At 45.3% G+C, this 14,491-nt stretch overlaps 1 protein-coding gene across 1 annotated transcript in view; it reads right to left on the bottom strand.

Annotated features, from left to right (window-relative positions):
- Positions 1-3,385: 3,385 nt before the first annotated feature.
- Positions 3,386-14,491, bottom strand: part of akirin1 (akirin 1) — an 11,724-nt gene continuing 618 nt past the window's right edge. Inside the window, exons 2-5 of the mRNA XM_080540782.1 lie at positions 5,725-5,874; positions 4,631-4,759; positions 4,001-4,072; positions 3,386-3,809 (exon numbers count right to left, since the gene is read on the bottom strand). Of these exons, the coding sequence (XP_080396908.1) occupies positions 3,799-3,809; positions 4,001-4,072; positions 4,631-4,759; positions 5,725-5,874 (362 nt within the window). The 3' untranslated portion in view covers positions 3,386-3,798. The remainder of the gene's footprint in view (positions 3,810-4,000; positions 4,073-4,630; positions 4,760-5,724; positions 5,875-14,491) is intronic.

Genomic DNA, 14,491 nt, shown 5'->3' with positions numbered 1-14,491 from the left:
CTAGTCTAAAACAGTCTAAGATAGTCTAAAACTAAACTAAAACTACAAAACCTAAAACTAGACAGCTAAAGAGCTAGGGACAGGGAGGGGTCAGCAATGGGCAATAAGGGTGAGAGAGAGAGAGAGAGAGAGAAGCCTGCTGAGCCAAATTAATTAATTGAGAGCAATCATGTCCCCAGACCCAGAGATATCTGCAGTATTCTGTGACAGAAGATCTGAAGAGGTCAGTTCGTTTGAGTGAATGAAGCTGAACCTCACCCTGCCTGGGTACAGTTTATTTTGGAGTTTAACTTGTAGTCAAAATACACACTTTTTGACGTTTCAATATAGACAAAGAAACAAGTGAAACACACAGAAAGTGTGTGAATGGGTGCAAGCTACTGCAGATTGACATGCATGGGTGTGGCTGCAGCGGTTGATATGTGATAAACTTGTCAAAGATCATAAAACAAAACTGAGCTTTGATCTAAAATTATCCTGCTCTCTCCTGGGGGCTGGACGCTTCCTGTCAGAGGAAACATGCGCTGGAGATGTACTTACACATGTGAACATACTAGTTAAACATAAATAACGTTACAAAGACATATAATCATATGGTCTCCCCCCCCCACCGCTTCTTTCCATACTAGACTTTCTTTTTTCTCCTATTACCTGATCATCATGTCATGTATGCTTTAAAAACGTTTGTTTTTAAATCGGAAAAATAAACTATATTAAATCTATATGAATGTAGTCTATATGCAGTGTGTTTAACTCGTTCGTTCGCACCACCCCGTCTCATAACTCAACACACAGACAGTAAAGCCTCTTTACATGTGTCAAACATCACTCCATCACCTACCCAGACGCCCACGAGTCGTTTTTGGTATAAATATTTCCAGTAGCGTCCGAAAACAGCCCAAATTAACTAAACCAACTAAATGAAATTCACTCAAAAAATCCAGTCATGTTTCCCAGAGATTCTGCTTTGTTATGCGCGATGCTTCCTTCTGGTAAACACGGTACACTCACAAACATACTATAGATAATTATAGACCTCGAGAAGCTGTTCCTGCTATGAACTTCCTTCCTTTGCTAAACAAACAAATCACTGGTGCATCCCAGTTTAGACGAGCAGACTGGTGCGGAATCACATCCATTAAATAATAATCCACATAGTATCTGGCGCCATTGCAGCTCACCTGTGTGTTTCCGCGCGATGCGACACACCTGGACCCGTGACGTCACGGAGGAAATCCCGTTTCTTTACTCTAAAATGGCCTCTGATCTAATGAATGAATGAATGAATGAATGAATGGTCTTTATTGTCATTAATACAGTACAGGTACCATACAACGAAATTTGGGAGGGGGGGCTCCCCTGGTGCTAGGAAAGAAAAAACTAAAAACAAGAAGGGAAAGGAGCTGGTTTACATAAATAAAGGCTATGTACACTATCCACTATACTATACTATACAAATAAAACACTGTGCTGTACTCTATGCTATGCTATCCAGCTATGATCCAACCAGATTGTATTGTACATGTTTATACATTTAAAGACGCTTTGATGCAACCATTTATCTTAGACAAATCATGTATTTCCAGAGCTGTGAACAGTATAAAAGTCTTATATGTTTATACGTTTTAATGTTAAGAAATATGAGCTGCTTGCCATTCAGTCAAGCTCACATCTGTAGTGAGGGAAGGCATTGAAACACCTTGGTGTTAAACTGTTACTATAGCTAAACATTTAGATTTCTAGAGCAACACAAAATGTTCAATCTCTTATCTGTAATGTATAAAAGAGATATATGGGTTCAAAAAGATCTGTTTCTCAACTGAAGAATCTTGGTATCCAAAGACCTCTATCACACCTAATCTACCTTTACCACTAGACCAGATGACATCAAACCAGTTGACTACCCTCCCCCCTTCCATACTGTAGACATCTCAACTTTGAATTAGACATTTAATTTAATAAATATTGATTCAGAAAGATTCAGAAACCCTACGTTCATTTGATGCCCGTTTTACACAATGGTGATCTGTTGATCATTTCTTAGTTAGTGTTGGAAATGCCTCTGAGCAGTTTATTGCTATTATATTCAGAATTCCTCTTGGAATAAATAGTTATTCAGTACCTGGACATTCTCAACCAATTTCAAACAATAGAGCCATCAGAGAACTGATATTAGAAGACTCAACAGTGCCACCTGCTGGTGATATGTGTAACAACATTGAGGAGAGTTGGGAATCTTAAGGGTTTTTCTCACTTCCGCCCGAATACTCTGGGGACGACGTCACCCTTTCAGTCAACGTTTATTTTTGAAGACTTTATAATAATGATATATAAATGTTATAAATGTTAATTTTTTTATAAATGTTTATAAATGTTATGTTATCCGCCCAGAAAGAAACTCCCCATATTCATGAATTACATTGCATCTCCATGCACCTTCTGATTGGCAGAGGATGAAACTATTTCATTTAATTTCTTCTGTGATTGCTCGTTTAGACTAGTAACTTTGTTTGGTCCAATTTCAATAACTTCATAAATAGGAATTTCTAGAAACAATCATTGAATACATCATTGGCTTTTGTTGTTGTTGTAATTCTTCATACTCAGAGTAGTAGGGATGATATCTTCATGTGTAATCTTTTGATCATTTTAGCTAAATTCGTTTTACATAATAGTCCAGTAAAGATTATTATTTATTTTTAAAGAATAAAGACACATTATTCACTTTTGAAAGTGAGCATGAACATATCCGCACTTCGTTTCTCTGCAGAACAACGCCTGGCCTTGTGGGAGTCTCTTAGTCTTTCTTACATTGTCATTTATTTATTGTTGTTAATAAAAACATCTCTAAAATGTCTTGACTCGTGGCAGTAGAGTAAGCCATCAATGATTTATTCTTGTTTTGAAGATAAGCGACACAAAATTCGACACAAGTTCAGACACAAAGGGAAAGCCCGTCACAGACCCAGTCAGTGCAGAGTCACACCACTAGGCAGCAGGTAGGCTCTTCTGCTCTTCTGTGATCCAACAGTCATGTCTTCAGCTGAGCGAGATGACGACACCCATCTGGGACTTTCCCAGAACAAGGGCAGTGGATCTTCCCTTCACCAGGAAAGACATGCAGGAAAAACAATAACATTCAATCCCTTTATCAAGACATGGGGATTGATTGACCTATCAAAACATGCAACACATTATGATACAACCACAAACCTTGTTCTGAGACACTGAATACAGTTGTCTCAACAAGAGAGACACAGACACACACACACACACACACACACACGAAAAACATAATTAAGCACAACCCAAGTGTAATCACAGAACTTTTATTTTTCAAAAGGAAAAAAAAAAAATCCACATCCTCAGGTAAAGAGTTGGAAAAGAGAGAGAGAAACCAGGGGGGGTGAGAGGCGGGGGGGGCTTTAATACAACTGCTGCAGAGGGGCAGAGCTGGCAGGTTATACACAACGATCACATTAGCCAAGCTTTTCTACAGCGCTGGAGGGGGGGGGGGGGGGGGGGGATCGACACAAATCTGCTTTAGTCAAGATTTCCAGAGAGAGAGAGAGAGAGAGCACATATCGACAGGGGCTTTTTACATTTCTTTTTCCTTCCGATTCATTCGTTTACATTTTGGCCAGCAGCAACAATTCTGGAGTAGAAATCAGTTTTGGGATTAAAAATGTGGATAAATGATGACGGCACCCAAACAGCTTGAGAAACAAAAAAATAAAAAATAAAAATCAAGTAGAGGAAGGGGCAGTAGAAGAGAAGCCGGTACCTCATCGATGGAGTTCAAGAGACGTCTGAAACACAGGAAGTGAATAATGTATGAGAGCTGCGGCATGAGGACAGACACAACAAGACAAAGGCAGAATGTTGCATCAAGGGAAAAAAGGATCAATTTTGTTCTTCCATGTTGAGCTAAAAGGTCACATGACAGAGGCTATTCTGAAGCAAACGGTGGAATGTGGAAACTCGGACGTTCGATACTTACAACTAGCAGGCCGGGCGCCGTATCTTCGCATGATCTGGTCTTGTGTGAATTTCACAAAAGATTCGTATTGTTCTGAAAGAGAAGAAGAGCGAGACGGTGTCGGGATCAGCCAAACAGGGTGACAGTGCAGATTCAAATACGAGTTGAGACACTGGCTTATAAAAGCCACTACTACTACATCTCTGATGAAATACAACAAATATAATAAGTGCTTCAACAACACTCACTAAATAACATCAACTAATTGGTTAGCCACATTAAATCATTCCAAGCACCATGGCACAATTCACACCAGACTCATTTGCATCAGTCTACGCCAGAGCTCTCGATAACTACAGCGCTAACCAAGCAGGACTAACCTAGCAGCGCTAACCAAGAAATGATCAACAGAACACTGGGTAAAACGGGCATCAAAAAGCAAAACATGTTTCATATTGCACAAAAGAGTGGCATATTTTCCATCTCCCTGTAGATGTTCAACACGAATATAGGCTACAGGTAACACTGCCCTCAATGCTAGGACCAAGAGATGGTAAACATTGTAATGAAGCTAATTTTATGCTTCAGGACACAGCCGTGACAAGATTAGGACTGTGCTTTCGAGATGGAGATGCCTGCGCCGGTGCGTACCTGCGAGTTTTGTGTTGAGGATCTGTTCGTACTCCTCTCGGATCTTCTCCTCGTGGTCTTTAAGCAGGCGCTCGCACAGGTAGCTCACCTGCCGCAGCGTGAACGAGGGCTGGTCCTTCCGTGAGGCACCTGGATCGGAGACACACACACAGAAATGCACTCAAGTTTTTAAATAGGCCGACATTCCCATGCCATCCATACACAGGCCACTGAGTTTGCAATGCCCCTCTCCAAAAATAGGTACCGTGAGCGGGACAAGTTACAGCTCGGCCTCTTTGTCACATTCGTCTCAGCAACCAAGAGGGTCACGTGACACTCACAAGCCCCCGCCCCACTCCCCTCCCCTCCAAGTCTCCTTCTGTGCTATGCAGTGTCCCCTACTCCCCTTCACAGAGCAGTTGGGTCCAGACTGGGCTGTGTCATTCATGTCGTGTTCAACATCATTCAATTTCACTTTTGCACTACTGCTAGTTTGCACATATACCATATTTAGTATACTGGTCTCTAATTATACACATACCTACCTCAATACCCATTGTCCATCTGTACATATTATATTTATATTCATCTCTTGTATATTCACCTATTTATATCCATTTATTTATACTCAGTGTAATACAATGCGCTGTCTACAACATCAGGTCTTTTGCACTGGTGATCTGGTTAGATGCTAAACTACATTTCATTGTCTCAGTACAAATGACAATAAAGTTGAATCTAATCTAATCATGGGCAGGGCTGGCGCAGGGTAAGGATACAAGGTTTACAAAGGTCTCAAAAGGAGGAGGGGCCCCTGACAGACTGTAGGCTACATATGCAACGGGGATCTATAAGAAGACTCCAAGAATCATTAACAGTAGTCTAGGCTGAGGAAGGGTCTGGGTTTGTATTACAGTCTCTCACACTGGACACCAGAAATGGGGCTATTTCAGAACTTCAAAGCTGATGATGATCACGGCCCATGTGACGTGACACCACACCCCAAACATAGCTACTGTTCCTACCTTGGGGATTGTGGTTGCCTGGTATAACGATAACAAAGAAAACCCTTAAACCGTGTGTGCACACGAGGGAGAGGGAGGTGGTTGTCTCACCTGGCGGGGAGCTGGGGGCGGTGAGGGAGGAGCTGGGGCTCGGGGCGTCAGGGGGACTGCAGGCCGCCTCGCTCTGGGTGAACGCCCCCTCCAGCTGCCGTCGCCGCTGGTAACGGCTGTACTCCTGACGGATGTTCTGGAAGATCTGCTCTGTAAGGGACAAGCACAGAGACAGGGAGTCACACCCAGGGAACAGACACAGACCCAGGGAACAGACACAGACCCAGGGAACAGACACAGACCCAGGGAACAGACACAGACCCAGGGAACAGACACAGACCTAGGAACACCAGGGGGGGGTATGGGGGGTATTCCATCAACGTCGCTAAAGAAAAATACAGGCGTATTTTTTTTTATGATTTCACAAGATTTAACAAAAGAAACCCACTTTTTTTTTTTGACAAGTCTCGCAAAACTTATCAAAATAAACCTGGATCTTCCTTTAGGGACGTTGATGGAATTACCTCCCAGGTACACAAGCAGCCCTGCTACGCCACACGCAGTGAAATCCACGTCCACGATGAGTTGATAGACTAGTAGCCTACATACATACAACAGTTTAGTTTACATGGAAATCGAAACTGATAAACCGAAATATCGTCCTGGTTTTTATATTTGGAGGTAAAGGACAGACCTCAAACTCGAAGGTATTCCAGTTTGACAGTTGGACACTCAACATAAAACAAAAAGTTCAACGTCAAGAACGGACACATTTGAAGATCTACACAGAAACAGACAGAGAGGGGTATTTATTCTGATCCACACAGCCATCATCACTGTGATCGGGTATGTCCACGTTTGCGCACACCGCATTGCGCATCCCGGTGTAGCACTGCCAAAAAAAAAAGAAAAGAATGGGCCTAGCCTAGAGTATCAACGAATGTCAACATAAGACGTTAGACTTGTTTATTTATTCCCATGCAAAACATGTAGGCTAGGTTGATAGGTGCTTAGTAATGCCTGGTAATGCGCCCTGAGTTGGCAGTCAAATCCAGAGAAGATGGCTAATGAGATTGAATAATGTGTTCCGATACCGTGCCGAGCTATCACGACAAGCTACAGTCGTACCGTAGAGTATTATCACAGCGCTGAAGGGGGTTTTCAAGCCTAAATGAAGGCCCACAGTCATGCACATCCTGTGTGCAGTCTTCAGCTGGTGCGGTTTCAAAACAAACACACTCCAGCAGGAAACAGAGCTATAAAGCTGGGTGAGACTGACATCAGTAACAAATCTACAGCAGCTGTCACAACCCGCCAGAGACAGGCAGACACACACACACAGAGACACACACACACACACACACACACTTTCCCAGGAGGGAAGAACCACCCCTGCAGATCTTGTGACTGGCGAGAACGAGGGACGAAGGAATCAGTTTTACTTCTTCCCCTGAGATCATCATGACGCATTCATGGCTGACTAGAAGACAAATCCAAGACAACAAGGGTAGCTACATGCAGCAATAATAAACACAGCAAGATAACGGCATGAATTTTTTATATACTTTATATGACCCAACTGCCTATTCAGCAGTTGGGCGAAAGCAGAAGAACTAAAAAGCTGATTTCTTTTGATAGATCAGGCCGGGTTGATGGCTGACTGCAATGCGGAGGGCAGAGAGAGTGAAACTGGGCACCGAGCTCCAGCGCTCGTCCAGTGAAACCGGGTTGGGTTTCGTTCCTCCGAGGACTTCGATCGCTGCCAAGCCGGGTCTCTAACCCAGCAGGGACCTGTGGACAGAGCTGGCCTACATGTGCTCGGACAGCGAGTCTGTAGCTTCCAAAGAGTTTTGGTGTGGTATGATGAACCACCCGAAACATCTCCTTAATCGGCCTGAATCTATTCACCTTGGGACAGATGACCGTCGATGGGACCCCGACGTTCTAGGCACAATGAGCCGTGATTCTGGGGATGAACTAGCTGCCATTTAGAATTTAGAGCTAGCCTACATGTGCTCGGACAGTGAGAGTCTGTAGCTTCCAAAGAGTTTTGGTGTGGTATGATCCACCCGAACATCTCCTTAATCGGCCTGAATCTATTCACCTTGGGACAGATGACCGTCGATGGGACCCCGACGTTCTAGGCACAATGAGCCGTGATTCTGGGGATAAACTAGCTGCCGTTTAGAAATCACATATCCCTAGGTCTTATATCACACCGGTTGGCCCTTCGCTGGTTCCCGGTAGCCTCTAACGTGGGTATAGCGGTCATGTTATACTCTCTGGTTAACTGGTCATCTCTCTCTCTATCCGCCGAACCCTTCACTGGTATACTTTCATTTACAAATCCATCCTTGGTCTGCTCCCCTCCTACCTTTCTAACCACCTGTCACGCAAGCAATCTGTCTACGGCCTTCGCACACAGGACATCATCACATACTCCATCCCCTTGGTCCGGACCATGAAAGGCAAGAGGGCGTTCTCATTTGCAGCCCCTTCCTCTTGGAATTCTTTACAGCAGAGTCTGAAACTGTCTCAGCTGATCCCTCTGTCCAGTTTCAAGCTCTTGCTGAGAGACATACAGTGCAAGTCTATGAGAAGCTATCTGTCATTATTTCAACCACTGTCCAAGTCGGGACGTTACAGTATTTTAATATAATAATAGCCATCTGTTTATCCACTTTTCTATCATGATCTCACTGTTTTTTATATACTATACATGGCTGGCCCAGTATTGTTGTATGTCCTTTATGTTGTGTTTATGTTGTGTTGTCATGTGTTGTTTTTAGAGAGTGGCGTGGCAAAATGAATTTCCCCACGGGGATAAATAAAGTATAATTGATTGATTAAAGTGTTCATTGAAAAAATATTTATGGTGATATTATTTATTGTTTTACTGTTATTTCGATGGCGTACATTTTGTGTACAAATCTCTCAAAGACCTCTCTTTCTCTCTCTCTCTCACTCTCTCACTCTCTCACTCTCTCACTCTCTCACTCTCTCACTCTCTCACTCACTCTCTCACTCTCTCACTCTCTCCCTCTCTCCCTCCAATCAAATGACTTGGTCCCTTTATGATGTTGAACCCAGTGTGCGCTCCGGCGATCTCAGAGCGAATTTACGAACGTAACGCGTAACGCGCTGTGCAGCCCGACGTCAACGCCATCTTCTGACAGCTCGAGACTAGTTTGAAAGGCGGGACAATTTAGGAGGATTGACAACAAATAGCGGGTTTCCATCAGTCTCTCTCCTCTCCAGACTCGCAGCACCACCGGTACATCGACAGGTTCATCAACTCTTTCATTAAAAACAACCATGGCTGACACCACAACCTGGCGGACAGCGAAGGTGAGTTTCATTCATTTTCATTTCACATCTTTACCTCAGCGATGTCCGAGCTAGCTACGAAGTCGGTCCGCGAGCGTCGCTTGTTGAGAGCCGCGCAGAGAGAAACGCGCAAATTGAGTATATATGATACTATATTATATATATGTTTGATATATTGAAACACGTGTTAATGTGTTAGTTAGTCAGGGCTTTAATTAATTCTTTCTTCCTTCTTCTAGCATTGTGACTGCCAGCAGCCCCTGGTCCAACTAGCATAGATGTGTGTTTCTAACGATGACTGATGTCGGCCCTATAGATGATTCACTTACTATAGACTAATTGTGTAAGTCGCCTTGGACAAAGGTGTCTGCTAAATGTCTAAAAGATTGTGTTTCCAGATTCAACCCCACTTCTAAGAGAACATTATGGCCCTTTGTTCAAAAGCAAAAAACAGCTAGCTGATGTGAATAATGACCAAATCAATTCCACAGATTGGGTGTAAAATTAGATATAGGCCTAGGTCTATTGAGACAGAAAGCTGACGGATGTTTTTCAGTTCCAACGTCATTCACCTGACCCAGCAGCCTACTTATCTGTCCCACGCCAGAGGGCGAGGGGGCCTGTGTCCACAGCACCTCTATCTAGGGAGGCCTGCCTCATTTATCTTGGGCGGAGAGAGAGAGCAGCCATGTTGCATCTAACATATCAATAGACCAAACAAGAGCGCTGAGGCCTGGGAAGCTGAACCTTCTTTACGGATGCCATTTTGAGAAGGGAGATGTGTGTTATGTGTGGCCATGCATTATAGAGCTGGAGGCTTCAATGAACACACACACACACACACACACACACACACCACAAGAATAGCAGGAGAGGGGGGTTGTGGGCTGGAGCCTTCCTGTGTTAACACAATGCAGCCCTAATCTGACAGGCTCTGTTTATTTAGTGAGGGCCAAGCCTTTCACACTTAATAAAGCTGTGCCACTGGGGGGTGAATGATGCCCCCGACCAACACTTATCCCACAGAGACGGTGGGGGACGGGGGGGGGGTGGCTCCCCCTTTTCTATGACATTGTGTAGAAGTCTAATTCAAACCGGTCCATAATGCTGCAGGGCACTGTCATTTCTTCTGCCGATCATACCCCAAAATAGAACATACCGTGTCAGAATGAATATCATATTGCGTCTCAATGTCTTCCCCACTAACAATGAGTGAGCCCCAAGTCCTCCAAACAAAGTCCTGACGCACCAATCAGCCATCTGAACCTCACTTAGAGAACCGTATGAAGTTCCATCCAAGAATGTGTCACAGAAACAGAGAAACAGGAGGACCCATCTGCAGTTCAGGTGTTCTGAATGATCTCACAGCCCCGGGGTACCTTTGAGTGACAAGTGAAGCCCCCGCCCCCCCCCACGCTCGCTGCCAGTCACACCCAATGCCAGCCAACTACCAGAATCCCAATCTTAGGCGTTGCCTAGCAACAATGACCTTGCCTTGGCTAGTCCAAGCTATCAATCACAGGGACTTCCGGGCAAGCGTGTTTAGGGAGGGAAAATCCTCCAGCTAAAAAGCTTAGGGACAGGCCAAACAACAACAGTGAATAAGGCAGGATATTGGCAAGATAGATTGGTCATGAGGGGGGGGGGGGGGGGGGGGGCTAAAGAGGGGGGGCTATGGTGAGAGAAAACAGACCGCCGGACTCATTTCACCCTCCATTGCTGAAATATATTGGGGGGGGCCGGGGGGCTTTGGGATTCTAAAGCTAGCCAGGAGGAAGTAGGCCTATACCATTATTGTGAGTCGAGCTAAGTTGACACACAGGCTAATGTAGCCTAGTTGAGACCCTCTTAGAGGAAAGTGGCCGTTGGGCTGCTCGAGTATGGATGAGAGAGAGTGGCATCTGGCACAATAAGTGTTGTTGTCGTGACAGTAGAAGTGTTCTCCTCAAGAAGTTAGGCGTCGTGAACGCAACGTTAAATATCTGGGCCTGCGAGATGAAGGCCGGGTGCGTCATCGCAAGGTAACGCGGAGGGCTAAGGCGCCGACGGGGACCGTGAGACACAGACGAGGCCGGTAATGAATTCCATTCTGTGAGCAAATCAATGGAGAACACAAAAGCCTCGAGGATCAGGGGAAACCATTTAAAGCAGCTCAGTGAGTAAACCGAACAAACCGTGAGTCCCTGAAGAAATCTGAGCTGCATGATAATACAAGCAAAGCAGCACATCAAATACCCATATTCGGGATAGTGAGTGACACTTTTGGGATGCATACGCTCCACCACGCAATCTAGCCTACAACACCTCCGCCCACTTCGCTGGTTTAGCCTAAGTGGGGAGCCTGGGAGGATGAGGCTGAAGAAGGGGAAAGGAGGAATTAGGCTAAACCTGTCTATGAGCCCTGGGAAAGAGGCAGCCATGCCCCAGCCCCTGCAGGCATCCTGGCTCATCTATCATCTGAGGGCATTCTAACCGACGCACAAGCCCCGACTGGTAGCGTCTGGCAGGGGCTGCGGCGGGAGGAATGGAGTGGGAGGGGATGTGCGGCTTGTGAAATCACTATGGCGAAGAGGCTTAGGGGGCCTACCCTGCCCGTGACAGTGTGTCAGCCTACAGTTGGTGGTGGCTTGCATAGTCACAGAGCCTCTTTCTCACAACAAAGCAAATCTGACAGTGACTGGCTGGTGGGGGAATGCATGGGAGGGAGGGAGGGTGGGGTTACCGACAGCTGACCTTTCCAAACTGCGACAAAAACACAAAACTGCTGGCACTCCTCACTGGCAACCCAGCTGCAGCACGAGTATCGTGTGGGGCCTCTTTCTGGGTGAAGGGGGGGGCGAAGGTAAGCATCATACCAGGTATCTGGGCCTAATGTCTGCGCACACACAGACAACCTACATTCCATTCCCCTTTGCAGCTGCTCTGCTTTAATTCAGCAAACCAGGCAGACACTGAGGGGAAACGCCAGCATGCATGAACACTGCAGATATCCAGATACCTTCATGGAACTAATTATAGTACATGAGTTCAATGATTTGTGCCCTTTTCGTAACAACAAACCCCTCAAAGCAAAGTATGTCATTAGAATGAGCTATTACTGCAGTCGTTTACTACTCATATATAAGCTGAAGCAATTGACTTAATTCCATCAAGCAAAACACTCCTGTTCCACTTGCCTGTTGACTGTTGAACAAAAACTAAAAAGCTTTAGGAGGCTCAGGCCTGATCCAGGGAAATGACACATCTGAACTGAGGGGTCCTACCCTTTTTCATTGCGAGCATTTAAACAAATGAGTACATCGCACACTGACAGGAAGTCTGCCATGACAACACCTTTTCTTTCTCCCATCTGACTGTCACGAGAGCCGCATCTGTTGACACATGCATGTGTGAAACCCTGCCAACCCCCTCCACCTAACGTGTCATCAGAAGCATCTCGCAATGCAGGTTCACGCTCGGTAAAAATAAGAACAAAAACACAGTAGCTATCGGACTAGTTCTTGACCAAACAACCACACCAGTGACACCACACGCCTTTGGCTTTTCCCAGAACAAGGACACCAACCAACTGTTTATATTTCACTTCCACTATCAGCTAGTCACACACGAGGGGCAATTGTGTTCTCTTTTGGCTCATCAAAAGCTACAAGGGCGTGGAGATCCAAAGTTGATGCCCAGCTAGGAAATCTCAAAGACGAGAGAGACATTCAAAAGCTTCCTCAATCAATGTTTTCTTTAATCCATCATTGTCATTCTGGTGCAACAGTAACAATCACTACTTAAGCCAAACAAAGAGGTTTGGGGAATGCCAGCTATTCACTTTGAGGATTCAATTAGGTAACTTCCAGGAGTGTGCCCTCCCCCTTCCGCAGGTGGATTAAGTGCCGTGAAAGAATGCCAACTAACCGACACCGCAGGTTGAATCATGGAACATTCCAAAGAAATTGATGTTGGCCTAAGTGTGCAAATGTAGAAATGCGCAACACAACTTTTGGTAGGTTTGTGATGGAATTAAGCATTCAACGACCTAAAGAAGGGAAGGAATACACATCTGAAAGACAAAGAACAACAGAGGGGGTTAATTCATTGAACGGAGGGAGGAGGAGGCGACCGGCTCAAGACCCAGGCCAGGCTAATGATAAGGGTGGGAGAGCCACAAAAACAAAAGCCTGCTTGTCCTGGGGTGCCCAGTCCATACAAACGGGTGGCCCGGGAGGCAGTCGCACACTCTTATTAGATTTCTCTGAGTCATTGAAATTCTTCACACAGCGTTTAATGACAGGAGGGGCTGCCCATCCATTTAACTGCAGCAGGAAGCAGGAATTGAATCAGGCCAGGCCTAGATAGGCCTAGATACTCAATGCAACGCCAGGGGTAGGAGAAGGCAAAAACGACAAAGGATTTACTGTGGTTAACCCAACTGAAAATTCTGCATTCAAATGAACACGGCTTTAGGAGGCGTTCACAATGGAAAGGAAGGGGGTTTAACTGCTCAGGTGGGTCCAGCACTGTCTGTAATCCTCATCTTTTACAACACATCTCCTCAACAATGGAATATGGACCAGATTGTGCCAGAAGTTTTGAGCAGGGTTGTAATTATACGATATACAGACAAATTGAGGATTAGTTAGCTGTCAAATAGCTCTACCCTGGTGACCTGCATACATAGACAATGAGCCTCGTTGGATTGCAGTTGAGATAATATCCAGGTAATTATCTTTGCCATCCCTTGTGTGTCTCTGTCTCTCTCTCTCCCTTCCACACCCGGTCAGTCCTCCTCGCAGGGAAGTGCAGTTTGAGTCGGGTGGGCAGGAAGAGAGAGAGAGCATAAAGGAGAGGAACAATGCCCTCAGTCCCTCACACACACTCACCCTCCCTCACCCTCACACTCACACACACCCTCACACCCTCACACTACAGGCCAGGGACATCCAGAAGGTACAAAACCCCCTTGTCTGTCTGTTCCCACACCAAACACACAATGCCCTGGCAGTGGCACAGATAAGAAGAAAAAGGGGCCGGGGGAACGATGATTCAATACCGTTTTCTCTGCAGCTAGCAGCTTCCAATATGTGTTGGTGGTTAACTAACTAGCTTTATTAGTTGGCCTAATACCTAAACTATATTACCCGTTTACTGCCAAATCGATACAGCTTAGATGAGTTACAAGTCAAACAGCCCTGCGGTAGACAGTTAGACAGTGTTGGCTTGGCTAGATTAGCCATCAAGAGGCAAACAACTCAATGCTAAAGACGTGATCAGATCAGGGAAACGTGTGGATCTGATCCGTGCAAAGAAAGCCAATCAAAGCATGTAGCTTAGCATAGCGTTAGAAAGCCAATCAAAGCATGTAGCTTAGCATAGCGTTAGAAAGCCAACCAAAGCATGTAGCTTAGCATAGCGTTAGCAGCTAGTTGGCTGGCAAAGCAGCTTGACCATCCAAGACCCAAACTCGCCTCTTCTTGGTCCCAGTGGCAACACACAGTCAGATAGCTCAACC

This window comes from Nansenia antarctica (genome assembly GCF_963989245.1).
Source record: "Nansenia antarctica genome assembly, chromosome: 10".
Taxonomy (NCBI): domain Eukaryota; kingdom Metazoa; phylum Chordata; class Actinopteri; order Argentiniformes; family Microstomatidae; genus Nansenia; species Nansenia antarctica.
This window is presented reverse-complemented; position numbering and strand designations above follow the sequence as displayed.